Source organism: Protobothrops mucrosquamatus, unplaced genomic scaffold, assembly GCF_001527695.2.
Source record: "Protobothrops mucrosquamatus isolate PMUCROS unplaced genomic scaffold, P.Mucros_1.0 scaffold1976, whole genome shotgun sequence".
Lineage (NCBI taxonomy): Eukaryota > Metazoa > Chordata > Lepidosauria > Squamata > Viperidae > Protobothrops > Protobothrops mucrosquamatus.
The window spans coordinates 18,553-40,281 of record NW_015388092.1 but is presented as its reverse complement, the minus strand read 5'-3'; the positions used below and the strand labels follow the sequence as shown (position 1 = coordinate 40,281).

At 40.6% G+C, this 21,729-nt stretch overlaps 1 protein-coding gene across 1 annotated transcript in view; it reads right to left on the bottom strand.

The window, feature by feature from the left end:
* Positions 1-7,007, bottom strand: part of CELSR1 (cadherin EGF LAG seven-pass G-type receptor 1) — a 153,960-nt gene extending 146,953 nt beyond the window's left edge. Inside the window, exon 1 of the mRNA XM_015823755.1 lies at positions 3,359-7,007. Coding sequence (XP_015679241.1) covers positions 3,359-7,007 — 3,649 coding nt within the window. The remainder of the gene's footprint in view (positions 1-3,358) is intronic.
* Positions 7,008-21,729: the final 14,722 nt, after the last annotated feature.

Below are 21,729 nucleotides of genomic sequence, written 5' to 3'. Positions count from 1 at the left end.
TGCTGATAAGATTTAAAAGAAAACAATCACACTCAGTGACCCATTACTTGATAAAGGTACAGAGTTCCTACCTTGTTTTCTATAGTTAACCTTATTTTTTTAAAATAAGAAGGAAGGAAGGAAGGAAGGAAGGAAGGAAGGAAGGAAGGAAGGAAGGAAGGAAGGAAGGAAGGAAGGAAGGAAGGAAGAGGAATTCTATGCAACTAATATCACCTTTCAGAATCATCTTTTTTCAAAAATGTCTCTGCTTTACATAGCTGTACAAACAGTAGAATGTTACTGGAACCTTCCAGAAAACTGTCATTCCCTAATTAGTCACTATGGTAGCCTTTTTTTTAAAAAAAAGCAATGCTCATAACAAGCTACCAAACTTTTGAATTTGCCCAGCAGCTAAAAAAGTATCATTTCTGAAAATACTGGACCAAAATGACAGGGTAATAAGATTTTTCTGACATTAGAAGAGAACTGACATTCCATGTTCTATATGTTGCTAGTACATTTATGAATTTCATTTATGTACATTTTATTTAGGCACATTTGTATCTAAAGCAAGTAATTATGTATTGCACTTTGTGCCTTCAAACAAGGCAGTTATTATCACATTTGAAAGAGCTTTAATTTGGGTCTGAATGAAGGGGTTGTTTAGATTCACAGCTTAGTTCCCCAGAGAAATCCTATACAGTAGAAACAGACTTGAAGAAGATTATTTTGAGGACATATGTTAAACAATAAACACACAACAATTGTATTTGAAACATTAACATGTTAAATTCATTTTTTAAAAAATATTAAATATATCCAACCTGTTTACACCCATCCATTGGAATCTCTAGAATTATTATAGTAAAAATCCAAACTTAAATTCTCCTTTCCTTCTGTCTTGAATTTTATCAACCCATGTAGTACATTTTGAGGTTTGTTTTATGACATGTCCTTTATCTTTCAACAGTAGATATTATTATACTGTTATCAGTTGATTCAGCTTGATTATGACCATAGGCATAATCCAAAAACAAGTCACTACCAGCTAAGATAATCAAGTCAACTCAAATATTATCTCTGGAAATCTCTACCTAACACAGAAGTAATGAGTACATTAATTACAGTTAATTACTGGTAAAGGTCTGAATGAAATCTTAATCATTTATCAAATATACTTAGTGTATTGTCTTGACAGATATTGATTTTCTTTCCATATTGAATATGGAATATTTTTTCTTTTGTTTAAATTGTAAACCACACAGAGTAATTTTAAGTAGCATCTAAATCTAATGAAATAAAGAAAGAATAAGTTGAATAAAGTAATAGATTTTAACAGTGAGTATTATTATTTATGGTATGCCTAACAGTGAGCGTTAGTACTAGTTGTGTCAACATGATAGAACACACTACTGTTGCACTGACTTGACTTCTCTTCTTGGCACTACATTCTAATTAAGTGCTGACAGAATCAGACTAATTTGAGTAACATTTCAGCACAAAGGGGGGCAAGGAAAAACACCTTCCAAATTTAATACACACGCTGAAGCCATTTCACACAAAAGCAAAAAGACTATTGGGAGTAAAAAGCATCCCTAACAAGATACAGTTCACAGTGAGGCTCAAAAGGTCAACAAGAGCTGCATGCAGCTGGTTGGGAGGCTTGCAAAAAAACAGAAGAATGAAACTGCAAAAGGCTAGACTTGGCCACACTGATGCTATAATTATAAAGATCAATGGCACAGTTTGAATGACAGTCCAAATGCAAGAGCAGATTATTCCCTACAAAATGCCTTATGTGTTTTTCAGATGTAACTCTATAGTAAAATTAATTATCTATGAAGCACATAAACTATTTGAATATTTTAAAGCCATTTTAACATAGGATGATTAGCGATCACCAGTAGAATTTATTAGTTTATGTTAGAAAACAAAATCTGGATACATTTAAACACATATGAATTGTCTGCCTCAAGAAGATCCAATGTACATTTTGTTTAAAACAAGCTACCTGACGTGCAACTAATTCTTGCAGGCAGCAACTAGACATGTACTATAATTAATGAGATTGTTTCTACAATTCTTAATTTCCTAATATTTTTCAAAGTTGCTTACAAAATAATACAGTAATGAAATAGCATTCAAGAGAAAGCCGTTTAGTCAGACTCAACAGAAATGTTTTTAAGCTCTCTAACTCTTTAAATTCTTCATAGAGTCGAATACAATGGATGGAGCCAGTCTTGCCTATGAAAATTCATGCCAAAATAAATTTATTAGAAGATAAAATCCAGCCTAAACTCCTTTAATTTCAGAGGAGGGATTATAAAACTGCTTTTGCATGCATAACTTTTGTCCATTAAAACTACATCCCCCAGAATATTACCTCTTAGAGCCAAAATATTGTCCTACATATTTTTGGAGCACCATATTAATGGGTACGTGGAACAACAATATCAAACTAATCCTTGTTAATACTGTAAATGCATTTAGATTTATCTTGGCTAGGGAAAATCTATTATGTTAATCATCAAACAGGATGCTATGGAATTTGCCCTTAAAAGTATTCTACTCCTACTAAAATGTGTCTGGAAAAAAATGACAATGGATATACAAAAGACAGGAATTCTGCCAAGTCTTCTGCTGCTGGTTTGTTTTAAAATGCCAAGCATGTAAAATAATTAAATTATATAAATATTCTAGATGGATATATTATACATCGTTGCGGTCTCACAAGAAAGGTATTTATTGAGCATTTGCTCCTACAGACATATTCATTATAATTATAAGGAATCATCCAGTATAGGCAGTTAGGACTCATCTGAAGGAAGACAAATTTCCTAATACTGCTAGTACAAATATACTTGGGATTAAGCTCTAAAGGTATGGGAACCGAAACTACAGCTGACTTTGAAGGATCCAGCTTATTATTGACTTATTATTACCTTTTTTTAAATATATGTTCAACATTTGAATAATTTAAACATAGGCAACAGCTCACCAGCAGAAATACATAATATCGTTATACCTTGGTTTAGCTTATATTATCCAAGTTTCTGTGGATCACAATATGACTGGCTAAATCTTCCTAAAGAGTTAGTATCAAAACAAAGCATGACCTTTGTTCAACAAATGTGAAGTTCTTCTTGTCTGCTTTCAGCTTTCTTACCAAATTACATCAGCAAAGAACAGTGTTTCTCAACCTCAGCAACTTGAAGATCCATGAACTAACTCCCAGAATTGCCCAGCCAGCACAGAAAATTAAAAATCAAAATGCATAATGTTCCCATTTACCTATGTTGTCAGTCCAATAAATAAATGGAGTGCGATTACCATTATCTGACATCACAAAAGATATACACTCCGAAAGATATACACTCACCAGAAACTGATACTTTCATTAAGGCCTCAAGGGGTCTGTTGTTGTCCAAATCTCGGCTCAGCTTGAGTTCTCCAGTAACAGAATCCAAAACCAACAGGTTTAATTCATTGCCCTGGACAAAGGTATAGTCAAGTTGGTCAGATATATCAGGATCATGGGCAGGGATCTTGCCAATCACTCCAGAAGGAAAGCTATTAGATTTGTTGGTGACATAATTATTAAACAGAATCTGAAAGTCATGCAACACAGGAGGGTTGTCATTTTGATCTAGGAGGCGTATGTGCACAGTAGCTCGGCTGACAAGTGGGGCTGAGGTAGCTTGTACCACAATTACATACTCTGTCTGGCTCTCATAATCCAGATCCATCAGGGCTGTAAGGTCACCATTAAGAAGATCAAGCTGGAAGACCTCAGGAATATTCCCCTCTACTATCTGATACATGATCTGTGCATTGGTTCCTTCATCAGGATCGACTGCACTAATCCTGGCCACAATTGAACCAACAGGACTGTTCTCTTCAATAAAGATGTCAAATTCATCTTGTTCAAAAACAGGGGGGTTATCATTGATATCCAATACAGTAACCTGGATGTCAACAGATGCCTTGAGAGGTGGGCTACCCCTATCCACAGCAAAAGCACGCAAGCTGTAGACAGCCACGTTTTCGCGATCCAGCTTGCGCAATGTCCGTATCACCCCTGATGTGGCTTCAATGTAAAAATCTCCATCACCATCATCCCCGCCCTGGAAAGTATAAACAAGGCGGCCATTGGGACCCGAGTCACGGTCTACAGCGGACACCTGCAAAACGCTGTGGGACAGGGGTACATCTTCAAAAACAGAGCCCAGATACCGATCTCGAAGAAAACGAGGAGTATTGTCATTGGCATCTAGAATGAGGATCTCCACATAGGTGGTATCAGATTTCTGGGGGATCCCATTGTCCTGGGCTGTGATGGCTAACGTGTAAGAAGCTTGGTCTTCATAGTCTAATTCCATCAAGGTAGTGATTGTTCCTGTGTCAGGATCAATGCGGAACTGAGGGATGTTGTCTTCCAAGATGTAAGTAATTCTTGCGTTCTCTCCAGTATCTTCATCAGTGGCGCTGATTGTTACAATGGATGTTCCAATGGGCTTGTCCTCACTGACACTCACGGTATAGTGTGAACTTTGGAAAACTGGTCGGTGTGTATTGGCATCTGTAACATTGATGAAGACTTGCACTGTATCAAACAGAGTTCCATCTGAAGCAGTAACAGTCAATACATACTGCCTTTCCTGCTTATAATCAAGGGGCAAGGCCAGAGTAATCAGACCACCACCACTCTGACTAGTAATGGCAAAGCGATTCCTTGTGTTCCCACTCGTGATCTGGTAGGTTACTACACTGTTGACATCTTTGTCCATTGCAGTCAAGGTCAAGACACTGCTGCCTACTGTTGCATCCTCATTCAGCCTGAGCTGATATACTTTTTCAGTGAAAGTAGGACTGTTATCATTGACATCGAGGACAGTGATAGATACACTGGCAGAGGAAGACATGACAGGCACTCCCTGATCTCTGGCCTCCACCCCAAAGTGGTAATTCTCGGTAGTCTCTCGGTCAAGCTCAGTTGACACTGTAATCCAACCTGTGCTATTGTTGATCTGGAATGGAAACACTGTATTCCCATCTGTGGATGCCAAGGCAGGAAGATGGGAGAGTTCAAAGAGTTTGTATTCCAAACGAGCGTTGTCCCCAGCATCAGCATCTACTGCCTGGATGTGTAACACTGAATATCCTATGGGGACATTTTCTAGCACTGTGGCTTGAAAGGGGGTGCTCACAAAAATAGGGGCATTGTCATTTACATCTAACACTTGGATGGACACCATCCCGCTTGAATTGATCTGTGGAGGCCTTCCTCCATCCTGTGCCTTGATCCTGAGGGTGTACTCTCGAATGGTCTCATAGTCCAGGGGATTGATCAAGTCAATAGAGCCAGAGAAAGAATGGATATAAAATTGGCCTTTCAAGTTGCCACTGACAATGCTATAATGGACCTGGGCATTGTTGCCACGGTCTCGGTCGGTGGCTTTTACTTGTAATACCTGGCTGTTGATTGGACTGTTCTCTGGTATTTGTACCAAGTAGCGTTTTTCACTGAATTGAGGGGAATTGTCATTCTCGTCTTCCACGGTGATATGTACTGTAACTGTGGCACTTCGTGGACCGGGGTCTTTCCCTTGGTCATTGGCTTCGACCACAAGATGGTACTCTGAGACTTCCTCTCTATCCACAGTGGCAGAAGTTCTCACAACACCAGAATATGGGTCAATCTCAAAAATTCCTTCTGCAGAGCCTGGTTCTAGGATACGATATAGTAAATTAGCATTGTCTGGAGCATCCTCGTCTGTGGCACGAATTGTTAGCACCTCATAACCTAGCTCCAGGTTCTCTCTAATGGTCTCTCGATATTCTGGCTGTTCAAACACAGGATCATGGTCATTGGTGTCACTTACAGTCACAGTCAGGAAGGTGACTGCTGAGCGATGCCGTGGAGACCCATGATCCGTTGCAGTTACCTGAAGCACGTGGGTATCTTTTGTCTCTCGATCCAGCTTACGGGTGGTAACTATTGCTCCGGACTTAGAATCAACAGAGAAGTAATCATTGGATCTTTTGTCAAAAAAGGCCTCCATCGAATAGGTTAAGCGGCCTGCCTCCCCTTCATCTGGGTCGTGGGCTTCTAGGGTGATGACCGCTGTATCTGCAGGCTGGTTCTCAGCGATTGAAACTTGGTAATTGGGCAATTTGAACTGAGGTGGGCTATTCACACTCCTCATCCTCCGAGGTCCTCGAGGCCCAGAATCCCAATTGCTACCACTCCGGGTCTCCAATTGTGGGGAGACCTCTTGCCTGCTTCTATTCACCTCTAGTTTATCCCCGAATGGCTGTTTCACTCCCCAATGCCTAGGCTTCCCCAGCTCTATCAGAACACTCTGTTGGGTCCTCTTCAAGTGACAAAGGAGCTGCAGGGGGCAGCTCCCTTGGGGAAGACGGCAGTCTAGTGGTTTCTCCCCAACTTGCCCCAAAGGCTGACCGTTGGGGCAGATACACCGTGGGAAGCTTGTCAGGGTCACGAGGGCCCAGAGCAGGGGTCCTGCCTTTGTCTCCCCCACTTTGGGAAGCACCTGCTGCCTAGAGGGAGGGGAGAAGCACAGCAGAGAAGCCAAACGCTGCCCGAGGGGAAGAGCTGGGAAAATGGCCAGGCGAGGCAGGGTGGCAACGTGGGGGGATCGGCCAGGGGAGCCCCAGCCGTGCAGGTAAACAGGCAGGCGGAGCGAGAGCAGGACGCCGCCGGCCGGAGAAGCCAGGCGCAAATGGAGGGGCAGCGGATTTCTTCTCAAGCCCGCGCACTCCACCGGCGCCGTCGTCGTCCGCAGCAGCCCCTCGCTCGTCGCTTCCACGGCGTCCCTCAACTGACGGGGCGTCCGAGTCTCGTCGAGAGCGCAGAGCCACTCCGGCCCCAGCGACAGGTCCAAGAGCAAGCGGCCCGGGTTGCCGCCGCCGCCGTCCCCGCAAAGGAGATGCAGCTCCCAGCCCGCCGTCGCGAGCGCCAGCAGCGAAATCCACGGCAGCCAGGCGGCCCCCGGCAAACGGCGCATCTCCGAGGCTTGGGAAGCAGGGAGGGCGGCCCAAGGGCTACAAAATCCATCCACCCCCCTGAGCTGCTCATCCGGCCTCGTCCATCAGCAGCCGGGGAAGCCTGGAAAGGGGGGGGGGGAAGGCTCCCCTCCGGCGCGGGTGGGGGAGACCGAACTTTTCGCCCACCTTACGAAGTTGGCGGCAGATGCTGCGTCGAGCTTCGTCGCAACGGCGCTCAAAATGGCTCCTCGCCACCCAATCGGGGGCGCCGCCGCGTCGTTGCCGAGGCTCACCCTGGACGGCAACGTCGCGTGGCGGATCTGCCCAGGCTCCGAAGTTAGATGCCCCGAAGCCCGACGGCAGGGAAGAGAGATCCGGCGGGGCGCAGCTCCGGTAACCTCCGCCGAGACGCGCTTTTCTCTCTCTCCTTTCCCCAGCCAGAGGACCGGCGAGCGCGCGTCTCTTCTTTCTCCGGCTCAGAGTTACGGCTCGCCTTCAGCAAGAAGCCCCACTTTCCCGCGAGGGTTTGTTTCCCGGCCGGCGCTTCTCAGAGCCTCGGTTCTCAATCGGCGTTGCGGAGTGCTGAGAAAGGTGGCCTTTGAGCGAGTCGGGGCGATCCGAGAAGCGCACGGAGCGCCTCGCCTAGGAAAGTTTGCCCCGGCGCGAAGCTGGCTTTCCTGCGGCTGCTTTTCTTCGCCTCTCGCTCTCCCCTCCGGCTCCTCCTCTCCTTCTGCCCTTTCGTGTATTGTCACCCAACCTGAAAGGCTCTGGTTGCCTCAAAGTCTCTATGGAGACCGCAGATGGGTCGCGAGAGCCGTGCCCGAAAAGACCGAGACTCGGCGCAGCCAGTTGCCTGCCTGGGCAGCCCAACCTGCCTGGGAAACGAGGGCGGCGGCGGCGGCGGCGCTGGTGGGGAGGGGGAGCGCGGAGGCAGAGAGGTGTGTCTGAAGAGGTGGAACGGGACGGGGAGTGTCCGCAGGGGAGCGTTCAGGAGCGCCCAAACCGCCGAAGAGCTCCCTGTCGGCGAAAAGAGGCGGGTTCCCAGTTGGCGCTTTAACTTTTCTGGGGATGCTGGTCACAGAGCGCCCTCTTTTGGCCCAGGATCTGCAGGACGGGCAGAAGTCGAGCTTGTTGGCAGGATGGTGATCAATCAAACGGTAGACTGTACACTAGAGGAGAGGAGTAGAGTAGAATAGAATAGAATAGAATAGAATAGAATGTAGAGTAGAGTAGAGTAGAGTAGAGTAGAGTAGAGAGGAGTAGAATAGAATAGAATAGAATAGAATGTAGAGTAGAGTAGAGTAGAGTAGAGTAGAGTAGAGTAGAATAGAATAGAATAGAATAGAATAGAATAGGGGTCCTCCAACTTGGTCACTTTAAGACTTGTGGACTTCAAGTCCCAGAATGGCTGGCTGAGGAATTCTGGGAGTTGAAGTCCACAAGTCTTAAAGTGACCAAGTTGGAGGACCCCTGGAATAGAATAGAGTAGAGTAGAGTAGAGTAGAATAGAATAGAATAGAATAGAATAGAATAGAATAGAATAGAATAGAATAGAATAGAATAGAATAGAATGTAGAGTAGAGTAGAGTAGAGAGGAGTAGAATAGAATAGAATAGAATAGAATAGAATGTAGAGTAGAGTAGAGTAGAGTAGAGTAGAGTAGAGTAGAATAGAATAGAATAGAATAGAATAGAATAGAATAGAATAGAATAGAATAGAATAGAATAGAATAGGGGTCCTCCAACCTGGCCACTTTAAGACTTGTGGACTTCAAGTCCCAGAATGGCTGGCTGAGGAATTCTGGGAGTTGAAGTCCACAAGTCTTAAAGTGACCAAGTTGGAGGACCCCTGGAATAGAATAGAGTAGAGTAGAGTAGAGTAGAATAGAATAGAATAGAATGATAACGTTATTGTCACTTTAAATGTACACTAATCAGCATATATTAAAATGAGATTTCATTGCATACAGCTCTCAAAGGGTAACCACTTCCAATACACACTGCATAAACATGACAAAAAATAAATAAAATAAATTATGCATATACTCACCCACGTGCATTTATGCAGATAAGAACTAAAGCCTTCCTTTTAGGACTGTTTGGGGGCACCGCCCTTGAAGAACTGTTCACGGAAATGGAAGACGTTTAAAGAAGGAGAACTAGGAAAGTCAAGGGACCAGAAACCGGCGTGTCAACAGTCAAAGCTGAGAATGCTTCACAGGTCCTCTGCAAAAAGCTGGTTTAATCAGATATGATTCTTTTGGTTACTGCCATGAGACTTGAAATGTTTCAGAACCAGAATTCTATGCCACTTAATGGCGTTTGCTTTGAGGAATCCTGTCTGTTAGCCCTTCAACTTGGACTGGATTAGAAAACAAATTACATTGGAAATACTGGAACTCTCTTGGTCTGTGGTGTAACACACAATCTTGAATCTGATGGGAGCTTTCTTTTTCTCCCTCTAATAACCAAGAACAGCATTTCTCAAAGTGTAACCCCCAACACCCTCTCAGAAGTCTCCAAGAATCAGAAATATTTGTCAGCCTATACTGAAAAATAATACAGTATTAAAATCCCATCAAGCCATTGTGAAAAGCAATAGTTGCAGCAAATGTGTCATTTTTAAAATTTTAAATGCAATAAATATTGATAAATATAACCCATACAAACAAAAGTTCTTTTGGGGCCCTCCATAATTTTAAAAAATGGAAAGAGATTCCCGAGGGGGGGGGAGTTTAAGAGATACTAAGAGGTCCAAATTTGTGTTTCATCCTCCCTCTCTTCTCCTTTTTAGGGCTAAGCTGATATTCTGGTATCATCTGTTCATATTTTCTTCAAGGCTACCTTTTTGTTCCAGTGATAGCAAACCTATGACAAGTGTGTCACAGATGACATGACCTGCCATTTTTGGTGATTAGCCAGGCCTCTGGATCCTCACATGAAAACCTTGGTCTCACGCAGCCTCTGAGAAAATTATGCAAGCATTTTCGTGCAAATTTCTGAGGCTTCAGAGACCCTGTGAGAGGAGAACCCTCTCCTGCAAATTCTGGAGAGTCTGGAGAAGAGAGAAGACTTCTAGAATTGCATTTTATGCTGCAGGAGTTTTAAACTGCCATAGTGACCTCCAGGGGCAAATAAAAGAATTGCTTTTGCACAAGGTATCCTGATTTAATTTTAGCATTGCATTTTGGATTGTTTTATAGCTGCAGTAATAGATAATGCTTCAATCACAGATGTTTGGCAGACATAATCCTTATGAAAACTGTTTGAGCGTGTCTTGGACCACTTAAGAGGCAAGATAAACATATTTAGGTGGAGTTTGGATTCATTTACATCAATAAAACTTTAGTTCTTGTTAAAACCAGTCAAATATAATCTCACACTTGAACGTAAAGTATGAATTAAATGAATGTTTATTTGGAAGTCAGTCACATTGATTGCATAGGATTCCCTTCTATGTAAATTTAGCAAGGAGTGAAGGAAGGATACTGATTTCAACAGTGTTGTGATTAAATTGCATGGTCTTTTGTTGTAACTATTGTCATTATTTTGGCTTTATATCCATTGATTTTTATTTACGTGCTAATATTTTTACTGCATACAGCAGACATGTCAAACCCGCAACGTCACGTGACGTCGCGCGACATATCGGAGCTTTTTCCCCATTGCTGGCAATGGGGTGGGCGCGGTTTCCTCCTGATGCGTCTGGCCCACGGGCCGGCAGTTTGACACCCCTGGCATACAGGTTCCCTAAAAGATGCGAAATATAATTTATAAATAAAATAAATCACTACAAATAATTATGTACAGTTATTTGGACTCTGCTAATGCTACATATTGTATGAAAACTATCTTGGGTTTGATGAAATGAATATATTTCAATTCATTAAATTCTATCTAAGATCAACTCTTAACAGCTACAACCGATACTATAGAGAGTATTTGTTTGGAAAGAAGGTTTGGAAGATTGGAATTAGGTGCAAAGATCCCTCTCGAGATTCGGAGTGGAAACAAATCGTTATAACTGTTGCACCAAGAGAGATAGAATAAGAATGTAACTCAAAATAGGCAAGGAATTAGTAACAGAATACCTATCCATCCCGGACGAGTACAAATCACCTGGACCAGATGGTTTACATCCCAAGGCTCTGAAGGAGCTGGCAGACGTAGTCTTGGAGTCACTAAATATAATTTTTCAAAGCTCCTGTAGNCTGTAGCACAGGGGAACTACCAGAAATCTGGAAAAGAACTGATGTGGTTGTAATTTCAAAAGGGGGAAATATGGATCAAAGAAATTATAGGCCAATCAGCTTCACATCAATACCTGGGAAAATCTTGGAAAAGGTAATCAAGTGGCACATTTGTGAGACCTAGAAACAAACAAGGTGATGACTAGAAGCCAGCATGGGTTTGTCCAAAACAGATCATGCCACACAAATCTTACTGCCTTCTTTGATAAAGTGATTAAATTACTGGATCAGGGAAATGCTGGGGACATAATATACTTGGACTTCAGTCTTTGACAAAATAGACCACAGCCTACTTGATAAGAGAGAACAATGTGTAATAGACAATAGCACCACCAGATGGATTTGCAGTTGGTTGACCAAACGCCCTCAGCATGTAATCCTTAATGGAAGGAAGCATGCAGTGGAGTACCTGAAGGTTCTGTTTTGGGGCCAATGCTTGGAGGATAGACTCAAGATTCAGGAGGAGCTTGACAGATTTGAGTACTTAAGCAGAAAAAACCAAATGCACAGGTATAGAATACGCAGTACCTGGCTCAACAGTAGTGAAAGGGATCTAGGTTTCCTAGTGAACCATCATTCAAGTATGACCCAGCAGCATATTGCAGCTGCCAAAAATAGCCAATACAATCCTAGGATGCATGAACAGAAGAATAGCATCTAGATCAATAAAAGTGATCAAATCACTTTATACCTCACTAGTGAGGCCACAGTTGGAATACTGTATCCAGCTCTTGTCATGATACAAAAATGATACTGATGCCCTAGAACAGGGGTAGACAACCTTGGCTCTTTTATGACTCGTGGACTTCAACTCCCAGAATTCCTGAGCCAGCATGGCTCAGCCTGGAAACCTCTCCCTTTCTCCTCAGCATGGCTGGCTCAGGAATTCTGGGAGTTGAAGTCCACAAGTCATAAAAGAGACAAGGTTGCCTACCCCTGCCCTAGAAAATGTGCAAAAAAGAGCAACAAAGATGGGGGTTTGGAGGCTAAATCATATGATTAATGATTAAGGAAGATCCTATTGAAGAGAAGGCTTAGGGTGACATGAATACTTCAGGGGTTGTCACAGAGGGGATCAACTTATTCTCCAAAGCACCAGAGCACAGGACAAGAAGTAATGGGTGGAAGCTTGTTAAAGAAAGATCCAACTTAGAAATAAGGAGAAATTTCCTAACACTGAGAATAATTAATTAATGGAACAACTTGCTTCCCAGAGTTGTGGATGTTCCATTGCTGAAGATTTTCAAGAATAGATTGGACAACCATTTGACTGGGATGGTATAAGGTCTCCTGCCTTGGGCTGGAGTAGAAGACCTCTGAGGTTCCTTCTATCCCTATGATTCTATGTTCTATGTACTATGAATCTCACCCCCCCAAATGAATATAGAAAAGTACACTGTCAAATTAGAGCCTCAAGCCATCCAGCTCAGTACTGTAGCTAGAGATAGCAAGGATGAAATTTGGGACTGCAGATTTCAATTATATAAATATGGATTTCTGGGGGGAAATGTGAGAAGCAAATATAATATTGTGTTTTAATCTAAGATAATTTTTTTAATAAAATGATGTGATGTTGGTATATGACAGTTAAGCTGTAAAAAATTATAAAGGATTATCCAAATAGTGTTGAAAGAATGGAAAGGAAGAGGGGACTTTTTTATTATACATGTGAAAAAGCAAAGAAATTCTGGGTGCAAGCCCATACACTGATGCAAATGATATTGCAATGAAACCAAAATTGTTTCTATTCGGTCCTATGGACATGGAATTAGAAAAGAGATACGAAAAATTAATTCTATATATGGTAACTGTGGCAAGGTTGCTGTACGCATAAAGATGTAAGAATAATAAAATACAGATTGGATTATAAAATTGACTGAACTTGTGGAAATGACATAGCTGACCAAATGACAAAGACTTTTTTTGAAAGTCTGGAAATTTTATACAGACTTTTCGTTGAAAGAAGAAAAGACTGAATTGATTATTTAGGATTTGGGGATTAAACAAGTTAAAAGCGATGAGAAAGAGAAAGGGAAAGGAATTATAAAGTTAAGAAGAAGGAAGAAAGGGATGAGGGGAAAGATTACGATGATAACTAGTTGATGGAAAGAAGTGTGGAAGTCTTAATTCTATATATTTTTCACACAATTTATTATATTTTAAATTTCAAATAATAAATACATAAATATATAAGGTAGCAAGGATGAAATCTGGGGTTCCTGCACAAAGAATTTGTATGCCCTGGGCCTATTTCATCGTTCTTGAGGACCGGTGCCATTTTGTTCTCACAGTAACACTATACTATAAGACACGATCCATGTTATTTCTTGAAAGACCGTGGGATAGATATAGGAATATTCACTTTGCTGTTTGTGTCTGAGAAAGAATAAAGTAATCATTACCCAAGTTTGAGAAATCATTCTAATCTTGCCTGCCACTGGGAAACGGCTCATAAGAAATCCTTGTTGTTTGAAAGTCAGAAGGATGTTCTCAACAGCCCTGAGCCTGTGCTTTTTGAATGAGAAGATTTGGCAGGACATCAATCACTTTTGTTGTACCTAAAAAGAAACAAGTTATGACTCCTGAGCTGTCGATTCGATTTATCCAATAGCTTTGCTGCTGTTTTTAAAAATAACAGGTAAATGCAACCATTGGTTGTAATTAACTTGTTTATGCCTTTACATCTGCTGACATACATTGAGAATTTATCTTCTGGAGCTTGTCTCCTCTTGAATCCCCATTCCCCATGAGTTTTTCAAACAGTAAACTGAATGTCGTTTCCCTCCATGTCAGAAAACACACACACACACACACACACACGCACAAATCTACTGAAAGAAAAACAGCTTTAAATACAGAGAATGTGCAGTTTAGGCTTAATTCTTTGCTACTACATGAGACATTAATATGATCTCTTATTGTTTTGGAAATAAACATCAGGGGAATAATGTTTAAAAATGAGAAAGGCTTTGTCTGCAAGGACAACACTGGTATTAGTTCTTTGACTATCTGATCATTTCCTTATTCGATGGAGACTCATAATTCCTACTTGTTTAACGGTCTGGATCTTCTGAAAAGCTGACTCAAGTGAATAAGCATCTATTCTCTTTCTTATCGACTTATACTTGTCAGCAAGGCACTAAATTGTGTCTCTAGGATAGGTTTGACCCCCCCCCCAAACCCCTCGAATTAGTTTTGGCATGACTGTCTCAGATCTTGATGCCTGGAGAAATAATGCAACATTTAATAATTTAATTTAGCTTCCTGTACAGGTGGTCCTTGACAACTGAGCTCAAAATTTATGTTGCTAAGCGAGACATTTGTTAAGTGAGTTTTGTCTGATTTTACGACCTTCCTTGCCACAGTTGCTAAGTGAATCACTGCAGTTGTTAAGTTAGTCACATGGTTGTTAAGTGAATCGGGCTTCCCCATTGACTCTGCTTATCAGAAGGTCACAAAAGGGAATCACATGAGTCTGGGACACTGCAACCGTCATAAATATGAGCCAGTTGCCAAGCATCTGAATTTTGACCATGCTGCAATGGTCATAGGTGTGAAAAACGGTTATAAGTCACTTTTTTCAATGCTGTTGTAACTTTGAACAGTCACCAAACAAACAGTGGTAAGTCAAGGACTACCTGTATACAGTTATGTGATTTCTAAATAAGAATCCCACTGACAGCAAAAGTATCTTTATTGTTATTTTTGGCCTGTGGTTGGCTCTGTTTTCGCCTTTTGATCTGGACCATCAAGGGTTTTCATGCGCCCAACTTGACAGTTTATATAGATTTTTCCATTTAATTATCCAACTCAATATCATGGGGTGTGCTAAGGACAGTATCAATAAAGGAGAATTTTTGTTGCTCGGGGTTGAACTGAGGGGCCTTTGGTGCTGTCTGGGACAGTATTTGACCTGGAATCAGACAGAGAGAGGGAGTTTCTCCAAGTATCGTCTAGCATATTTATCTGTGATAGCAGAAGAAAATTATTCCAAACAGTTTCAAGTGTATTTGCCTCCCCACCCCGCAGATTAGCAGCCAATGTCTCTATCCAAATCAGAGGAAGTGCATTCATCACTCAGTACAGCTAGCAAAAATGTAATCTGACATTTATTTATTAAACATCAGCAAACATTAATTGGCGAAACAGGGAGAAGCAGAAACAACAGACAAAAATTTGTGTTATCTGTATTGGTATATCAAAAGGGAAAGAACTTTCTAGAGCTGCTGGAAACAATACTAGAGATATTTAGCAGAGTTATTTGGCCTGGAGAGAGCCCAAAGGGCATTGTCTTTGGTTATTCCAGCCTTAACCTTTTTGAGGACTTAATGGCAGCAGAAAAGAGATAGAAGTAGGAAGAAGGTAACCCTTCTGCTGGTCTGCACTATTAAAGAAGCAATTTGGTGGGTAGGGATGATGAATCCAACAGGAAATAGGTCCCCATTTTACAAAGCAACAACAAGTCAGACCTCAGTGTGGTCAGCTGGAGAGTTTGACCAGACATCTCTAAGGAGGATCCTAAGTTATCTAGCAGGATAGGTGGATAAGGAACCACAGGCAGATACTGTGTCACCACAGCTTCACTCAGAAATGGGCACTGAGCAAACTACTGGCAAATAAGACAAGAGTTGTCACCCAGGCAACAGATTGCTTGGAGGTGAGGTGTGGTAAGGTGAGGAAGAACTGGGCCTTGCAAAGGAGGCAGAGCTCCAGAGGTCCTTGCAGCCATCCTGGTGCTCATTTCTGGCCCTTGAGGGGGATTCAGGCTTGCTTTTGCAGCTGATGGGGAGAAACAAAAAACAGGCAGTCCTCAACTTACGACCACAACAGAGTCCAGAATTTATGTTGCTAAGTGAGAAATTTGCTAAGTGCGTTTTGCCCCATTTTACGATTTTTCTTGCCACATTTGTTAGGTAAATCACTGCAGTTGTTAAATTAGTAACATGGTTGTCAGAAGGTCGCAAAGGGAATCACATGACCCTTAGATACTGCAACTGTCATAAATATGAACCAGTTGACAAGCCTCCAAATGTAAATCACATGACCAAGGGATGCTGCAGTGATCATAACTGTGAAAAACGGTCATAAATCACTTTTTTCAGTGCCGTTGTAACTTCAAACAGTCACTAAATGAACTGTTGTAAGTCGAGGACTACCCGAAGTCATACGACTCTGCTTTTCCCTCTTTCTCATCTGCCCTCAATTGCCAAAACTTAGGAGGCCCAGCACTTAACTATTGGAGCTCCAAAGATTTGTCTAGATGAGTCTACTCTAGAACATTCTACTTCCACCGATGGATTCTTGGGAACTGACTGGTACCAATTAGATTTTCCTTGTGTTACCTGTTGGATATTTTATTCCAGTTATAGAATCTATTGATGATCTATGAAGAGACAGTGTTTGTTTCTCCCTGTGACCTAGGATATTGTTAACATTTTTCTTGTTCCTCAGCAAACGGATTGGTTAATTCCCAAGAAAGGTTGAGATTTAATTGATTCCAATATCTAGAATTCTGTAAAGTTGCTTCATACAAAGTCAGGCTGTCCACCAGTGTGATTCTTAACAATTCTGATTAAAATATTCAGAACACATTTTTCATTATTTTTTAATACGAAGTGGAAAGCGCAGCAAGCATGACATCTTCTGAATATAAAACCTGAACCATTGCAACTTATGTTCCCTATGAGTTGATCAAAATACATTTATAATTTGAATGAGTCATCGGGCATTTTTCTTGCATGGAGATTAAGGGATCAATTATTCAGTTGGTTAATTGGTTAAGAACTTAGTCATTTCACTAATGCATATTCAGCCCATTTGTCAATAAATCTTATAAACATTTAAAAACATAAAAGGAAAGGAAGATCTGAAGATGGAACTGAACAGGTGATTATAACATTGCACATAAAAATGTAGGATGTAGGCAAAGCAAATGTGTGTGTGTGTGTGTGCGTGTGTGTACTGTCCTCTGGTCCTCTGGTAATTCCCCAGTGCTCCAGAATACTGAGTGTATTGCTGTACTAAAATCTCCATTATAGGCAATGGAATAAAAACATATGGACTCAACTCAATGGCTTTGCCATTGAATGAGCAGCATGTAGCAAATTTATTAAAAATAATTCTATCTGTAGTTCAAAGTTTCTTCTGGAATTTCCTATTTGTTTAAAATTTTACTGCAATATATTTTATTTACAGAAACATAAGTAAATGGAAAATGTATGCATACAATACTCAAAGGCTTGTGAAGATGGCATATGTATAATTTACAGCCTAATTATATGCAACTTTATGCAGAAGCAGGTTTTGTGATTCCAGTGGGATTAGCAAGCATTAAAGATTCATTTAACATTATTTATCAATTTATCACACATCGTTTGTCTTTTATCAGTTCTGCTTCTTTAATTTACTTATAGTTCAATTGCAGTAGCATTCCTATAATAATTTTTAACTCTAGATTTTAGGAATAATGGGATTATTTTAATCACAGAGGCAGTCTCTCTCTCTCTCTCTCTCTCTCTCTCTCTCTCTCTCTCTCTCTCTCTCTCTCTCTCTCTCTCTCTCTCTCTCTCTCTCTCTGTATGTATATGTATATGTACATGTACTGTTTTTATGAAAAACATAATTATCAGAATAATGTATTTTCACAATATAACTCAGAATGAAATATCTGATGAAAGAAAACAATTTTAATTTGACTTGAGTATATTATTCACATATTGCTTTATCCATGCATACACTACAATGCAATCATGTATATTTAGAAAAATCGCCGTCAAGTCCAATGAAGCTTATTCTCAGGAAATTGAATCTAGAATTTCAGGAGTTTTTTGCTTTAAGAATATGTCACCAGAAAGCAAAGAAGGAAAGTAACATTTCCTGAACCAAAGTATATGTGTAGCTTTGGGCGTAGCCTGATCAGATATAATTAACTTGGGTACATATTTATTAGGCTATGATGACTGATCAATTGATTGACTCTAATCTTCTGTTCTGCATAAAGAACACATTGTATGCTCAGAAGCTATAGAGATACCATGTAGGAAAAATAGTACAGGATGTGTGGTGGTGTATTATAGTTAAATTTGAAATCGGATTCCTATTTTTTACATACTTGTGTTTTCTAGGTCACGGGTGTCAAACTCGCTGCGTCACGTGACGTGTCGCGATGTATCGTGACTTTTTTTGCATTGCCAGAACTGGAGTGGGCGTGGCCTCCGTATGATGCAACAGGCCCGTGGGCCAGCAGATTGACACCCCTGCTCTAGGTTAACAACAATACAATTGCAGTGCATCCAGGCAACAAATCAGGAAGTTCCAGACTTGATGTTCATCTCTGTCTCCTATATATAGCCATTCGATTCCAACAAGCACTTTTAGCCTGTCTCAGCCTTGAATTGCAGCTAGAAAGTTAGTCATTGTGACTTGGCTTTCTTAATACACAGGTATGTATAGTAGAATTATGTTATATATCCTTAAAATAGCTAGAAAAATATATGTACTGTAAAAAAGCTCAAAGGTTGCTTAAAATACTTTAAAACACTTTTTTATTATGGTAGCCAACAAAATCCATGCATTAAGGAGCAGACGAGGTTATTCGGTTGAATTTGCCTGCCTTCTCTACTGTTTTGGATTTTAGGAGTAGATGTTCCTAATGGGGCCAGCAGAGGAAGATCCCTTCTATTGCAGAAGTAGCTACTCTATGTACAGCTTCTTTCACCTCTGTCTCCTAGTTTTCTTTATTGCAAGAATGTATGCACAAATTGCCATGGATGTTATTGAGAAGCCAGAAATTTTAGCAGTTTAGTTGGCAAATAATATTAGCAGCCATAAATTGTGAAAAATTGTCACAGGATGAGAATCGTTCCTATTAAAAGCCAGTTGGGAGAATGAGCAGCAGCAGGACTCGCACTGAAGTAGAGCATGATCCAAAACTTTGGCCATAAAGGGACTTTAGAATAAGTGGGATAAGAGATATGTAATATAATATTTTTTGATAAGATACAAAATGTAGAAATATTAGGATGTTGTAAGTGAAGGAAAAGTTTGAACTTTAAAGACAAATTAAGTTTGAAAAGATTTAGGATTAAGGAATGATTGAAATATTCAGGAGAAATTAGGCTTAATAAGAACTCTGAAAAAAAGGATATAATTTTTACAATAGAAGTGAAATATGAATTGACTAGTAAGATGTTATGGATAGATGTCATGATAGATAAGTAGTATAGTATCTCTATAATATATGAAATATGAAAATACTGGGATGATATATTTAAATGGAAAATTTGGATATTTAGATGTTAAATACGGGGGAAAATATGATTGACAAGAATTGTTTGAATATTATGGAGAAATTGAGCTTAAACAAGACTTATGAAAATAAGATATACGGTGAATCAATAAGATGATTCTTACGAAAATAACATAAGCTAATAAGAAAAAAAAAGCTATATATGGACGCTACTATTGTTGGTATAAATATAGAAGAAAATGTTTTTATTTAATCATTTAAATATGGAAAATATCAAATATTAGAAATTATATTTGTTTAACGTTGTAGAAGGAGAATACTTCTGGGTGAAGAGAAGATCAAGGAAATATATTATTAATTGATATACTCATTATGGAAATATAAAAATTAATTATTATTGATTGTTTATTAACTATTATTAATTGTATATTCTTTTCTAAAAAAATATGAACCAAGACAACACGCTGTACACCAGGCACTAAGGTTGTTATTGTAAAAAAACCAATAAAACTTTTACAAAAAAAAAAGTCTAAGTGCTATTGCTATTGCTATGTTGATATCATCATGATTTGTTGAGGATACATGGGAAAGGAAAAGGATGAACTCGTTCTTTGAATCCCAGACAATTTTGTCTTGGAGGAAGGCATGACTAAGGGACGTATTGTGCTGCTCCGCTACACACACACTCGGCAAGAGTTCTACAGGTGTTTATTCAACCCCCAACAGGTCCTTGGAAAGCACCCCTGTTGCACAGGTCTGGATTGCAAGCTCAGTACAGCAAGAGTCACTGGAGAACCGAATCCAATGGGCACACATGAAGTCCAGGAAATCAGGCTAGGAGTCAAACAGGCCAGGATACAAGGCACGAGCACACAAGGCATATAACTGGGCATGTTGCTCTAACAACACTCAAGTCCTCAGGGCAGAGTTAAGTAGGCAATGCCAGTGCAGCCCTTCATGAGACCCGATGTTGCCTCCTCATGAGTAGTCTAGCTGACCAGTGTTGTGCCTATCTCCTCTCTGCTCTACGGGTCCTTGGATCAGGAGGCGGTGTGGACTCCACCTCCTCCTCATTGCTCATGGGTGGCAGCTGTTCCCAGTCCTTGCCTGGAGTCTCCTGGCCAACTTGCTGCATCTGCGGCTCGCCTCCCTCAGCCTCAGCCTTTCCCTTGTCTGATCGACCCAGCTAAGGCTGCTCCATCAGGCCAGCATTCTCAGAGCCCCAATCCTGGCTCCGCGCTTTCCTCACTCTCCTCCTCTGACCTTGCATCTGAAGACGGGTCCAGGGGCAGATCCATGATAGGTATTAAAAATGAGTATTAGAGAGCAAAGAGATACTGCAACATTTGGTTGCAGATCTTCCTTGTAAGAATTCAGTGAGCATTCCATGTCCTATCCAGCAATAAGAATTCCCTCCATCACTAGAACAGACAACTCATCGGCAGGTCTTACACATTAAACAACTTATTACCCTGCAAAAAATTACTGCTAATATTATTTTCATTCCTTATCTTGGAAAATAAAGTATTGAGAAAGTGAGGCTTTCTCAGAAAGGGGCAATGTTTCTGCACCCTTTATTCACATGTGCATCAAAAATTGCCTCTAGGCATTAATTCCACTTCAAGCATCTGTAACAGATTCAATAAATGGATTATATGCATTATCACTCTGTGGTTAAATGTCTGTACTTGCTGAATGCCAGATCATTTAGACACCTGTATAATTTCATTAAAAGGGATCACTCGGTATAGTTTTACAAAGAGAGGGGAAATAATCCCCCCATTATAAATTATTTGAACAGGTATTGCTGAGATGTTTCTCAAATATGCACTCGGCAGTATATCTGTAATTATGTCATTATAGGCAATTATATTCTGGGAAATGTTCCCATTTTTGTTTTGTTTTGTTCTTTAAGTAAAGAAAAGGAAGCCCCAAATCAGTTTTGTGAAAAGGCCTCAATGATCTATGTACAGTTTAGAGAGGCTCAGCAAACAGTTGCCCCCACCCCAATATTTAATGTGTATTTGCTAGGCGGTTTTTAGACAGAAGGAATGGCTGTTTTCACAAAACAGGTTGAAAGCTTTAAGAGTAGAGCAGTTTTTCTCAACCGTAGCAGCTTAAAGATGGGTAGATTTCAACTCCCAAAGCCTGGCTGGGGAATTCTGGGAGTTGAAGTCCGTCCATTTTAAAGCTGCTATGGTTGAGAAAGACTAGGGTAGAGAGGATAGCTTGACAGAAAGAAGAA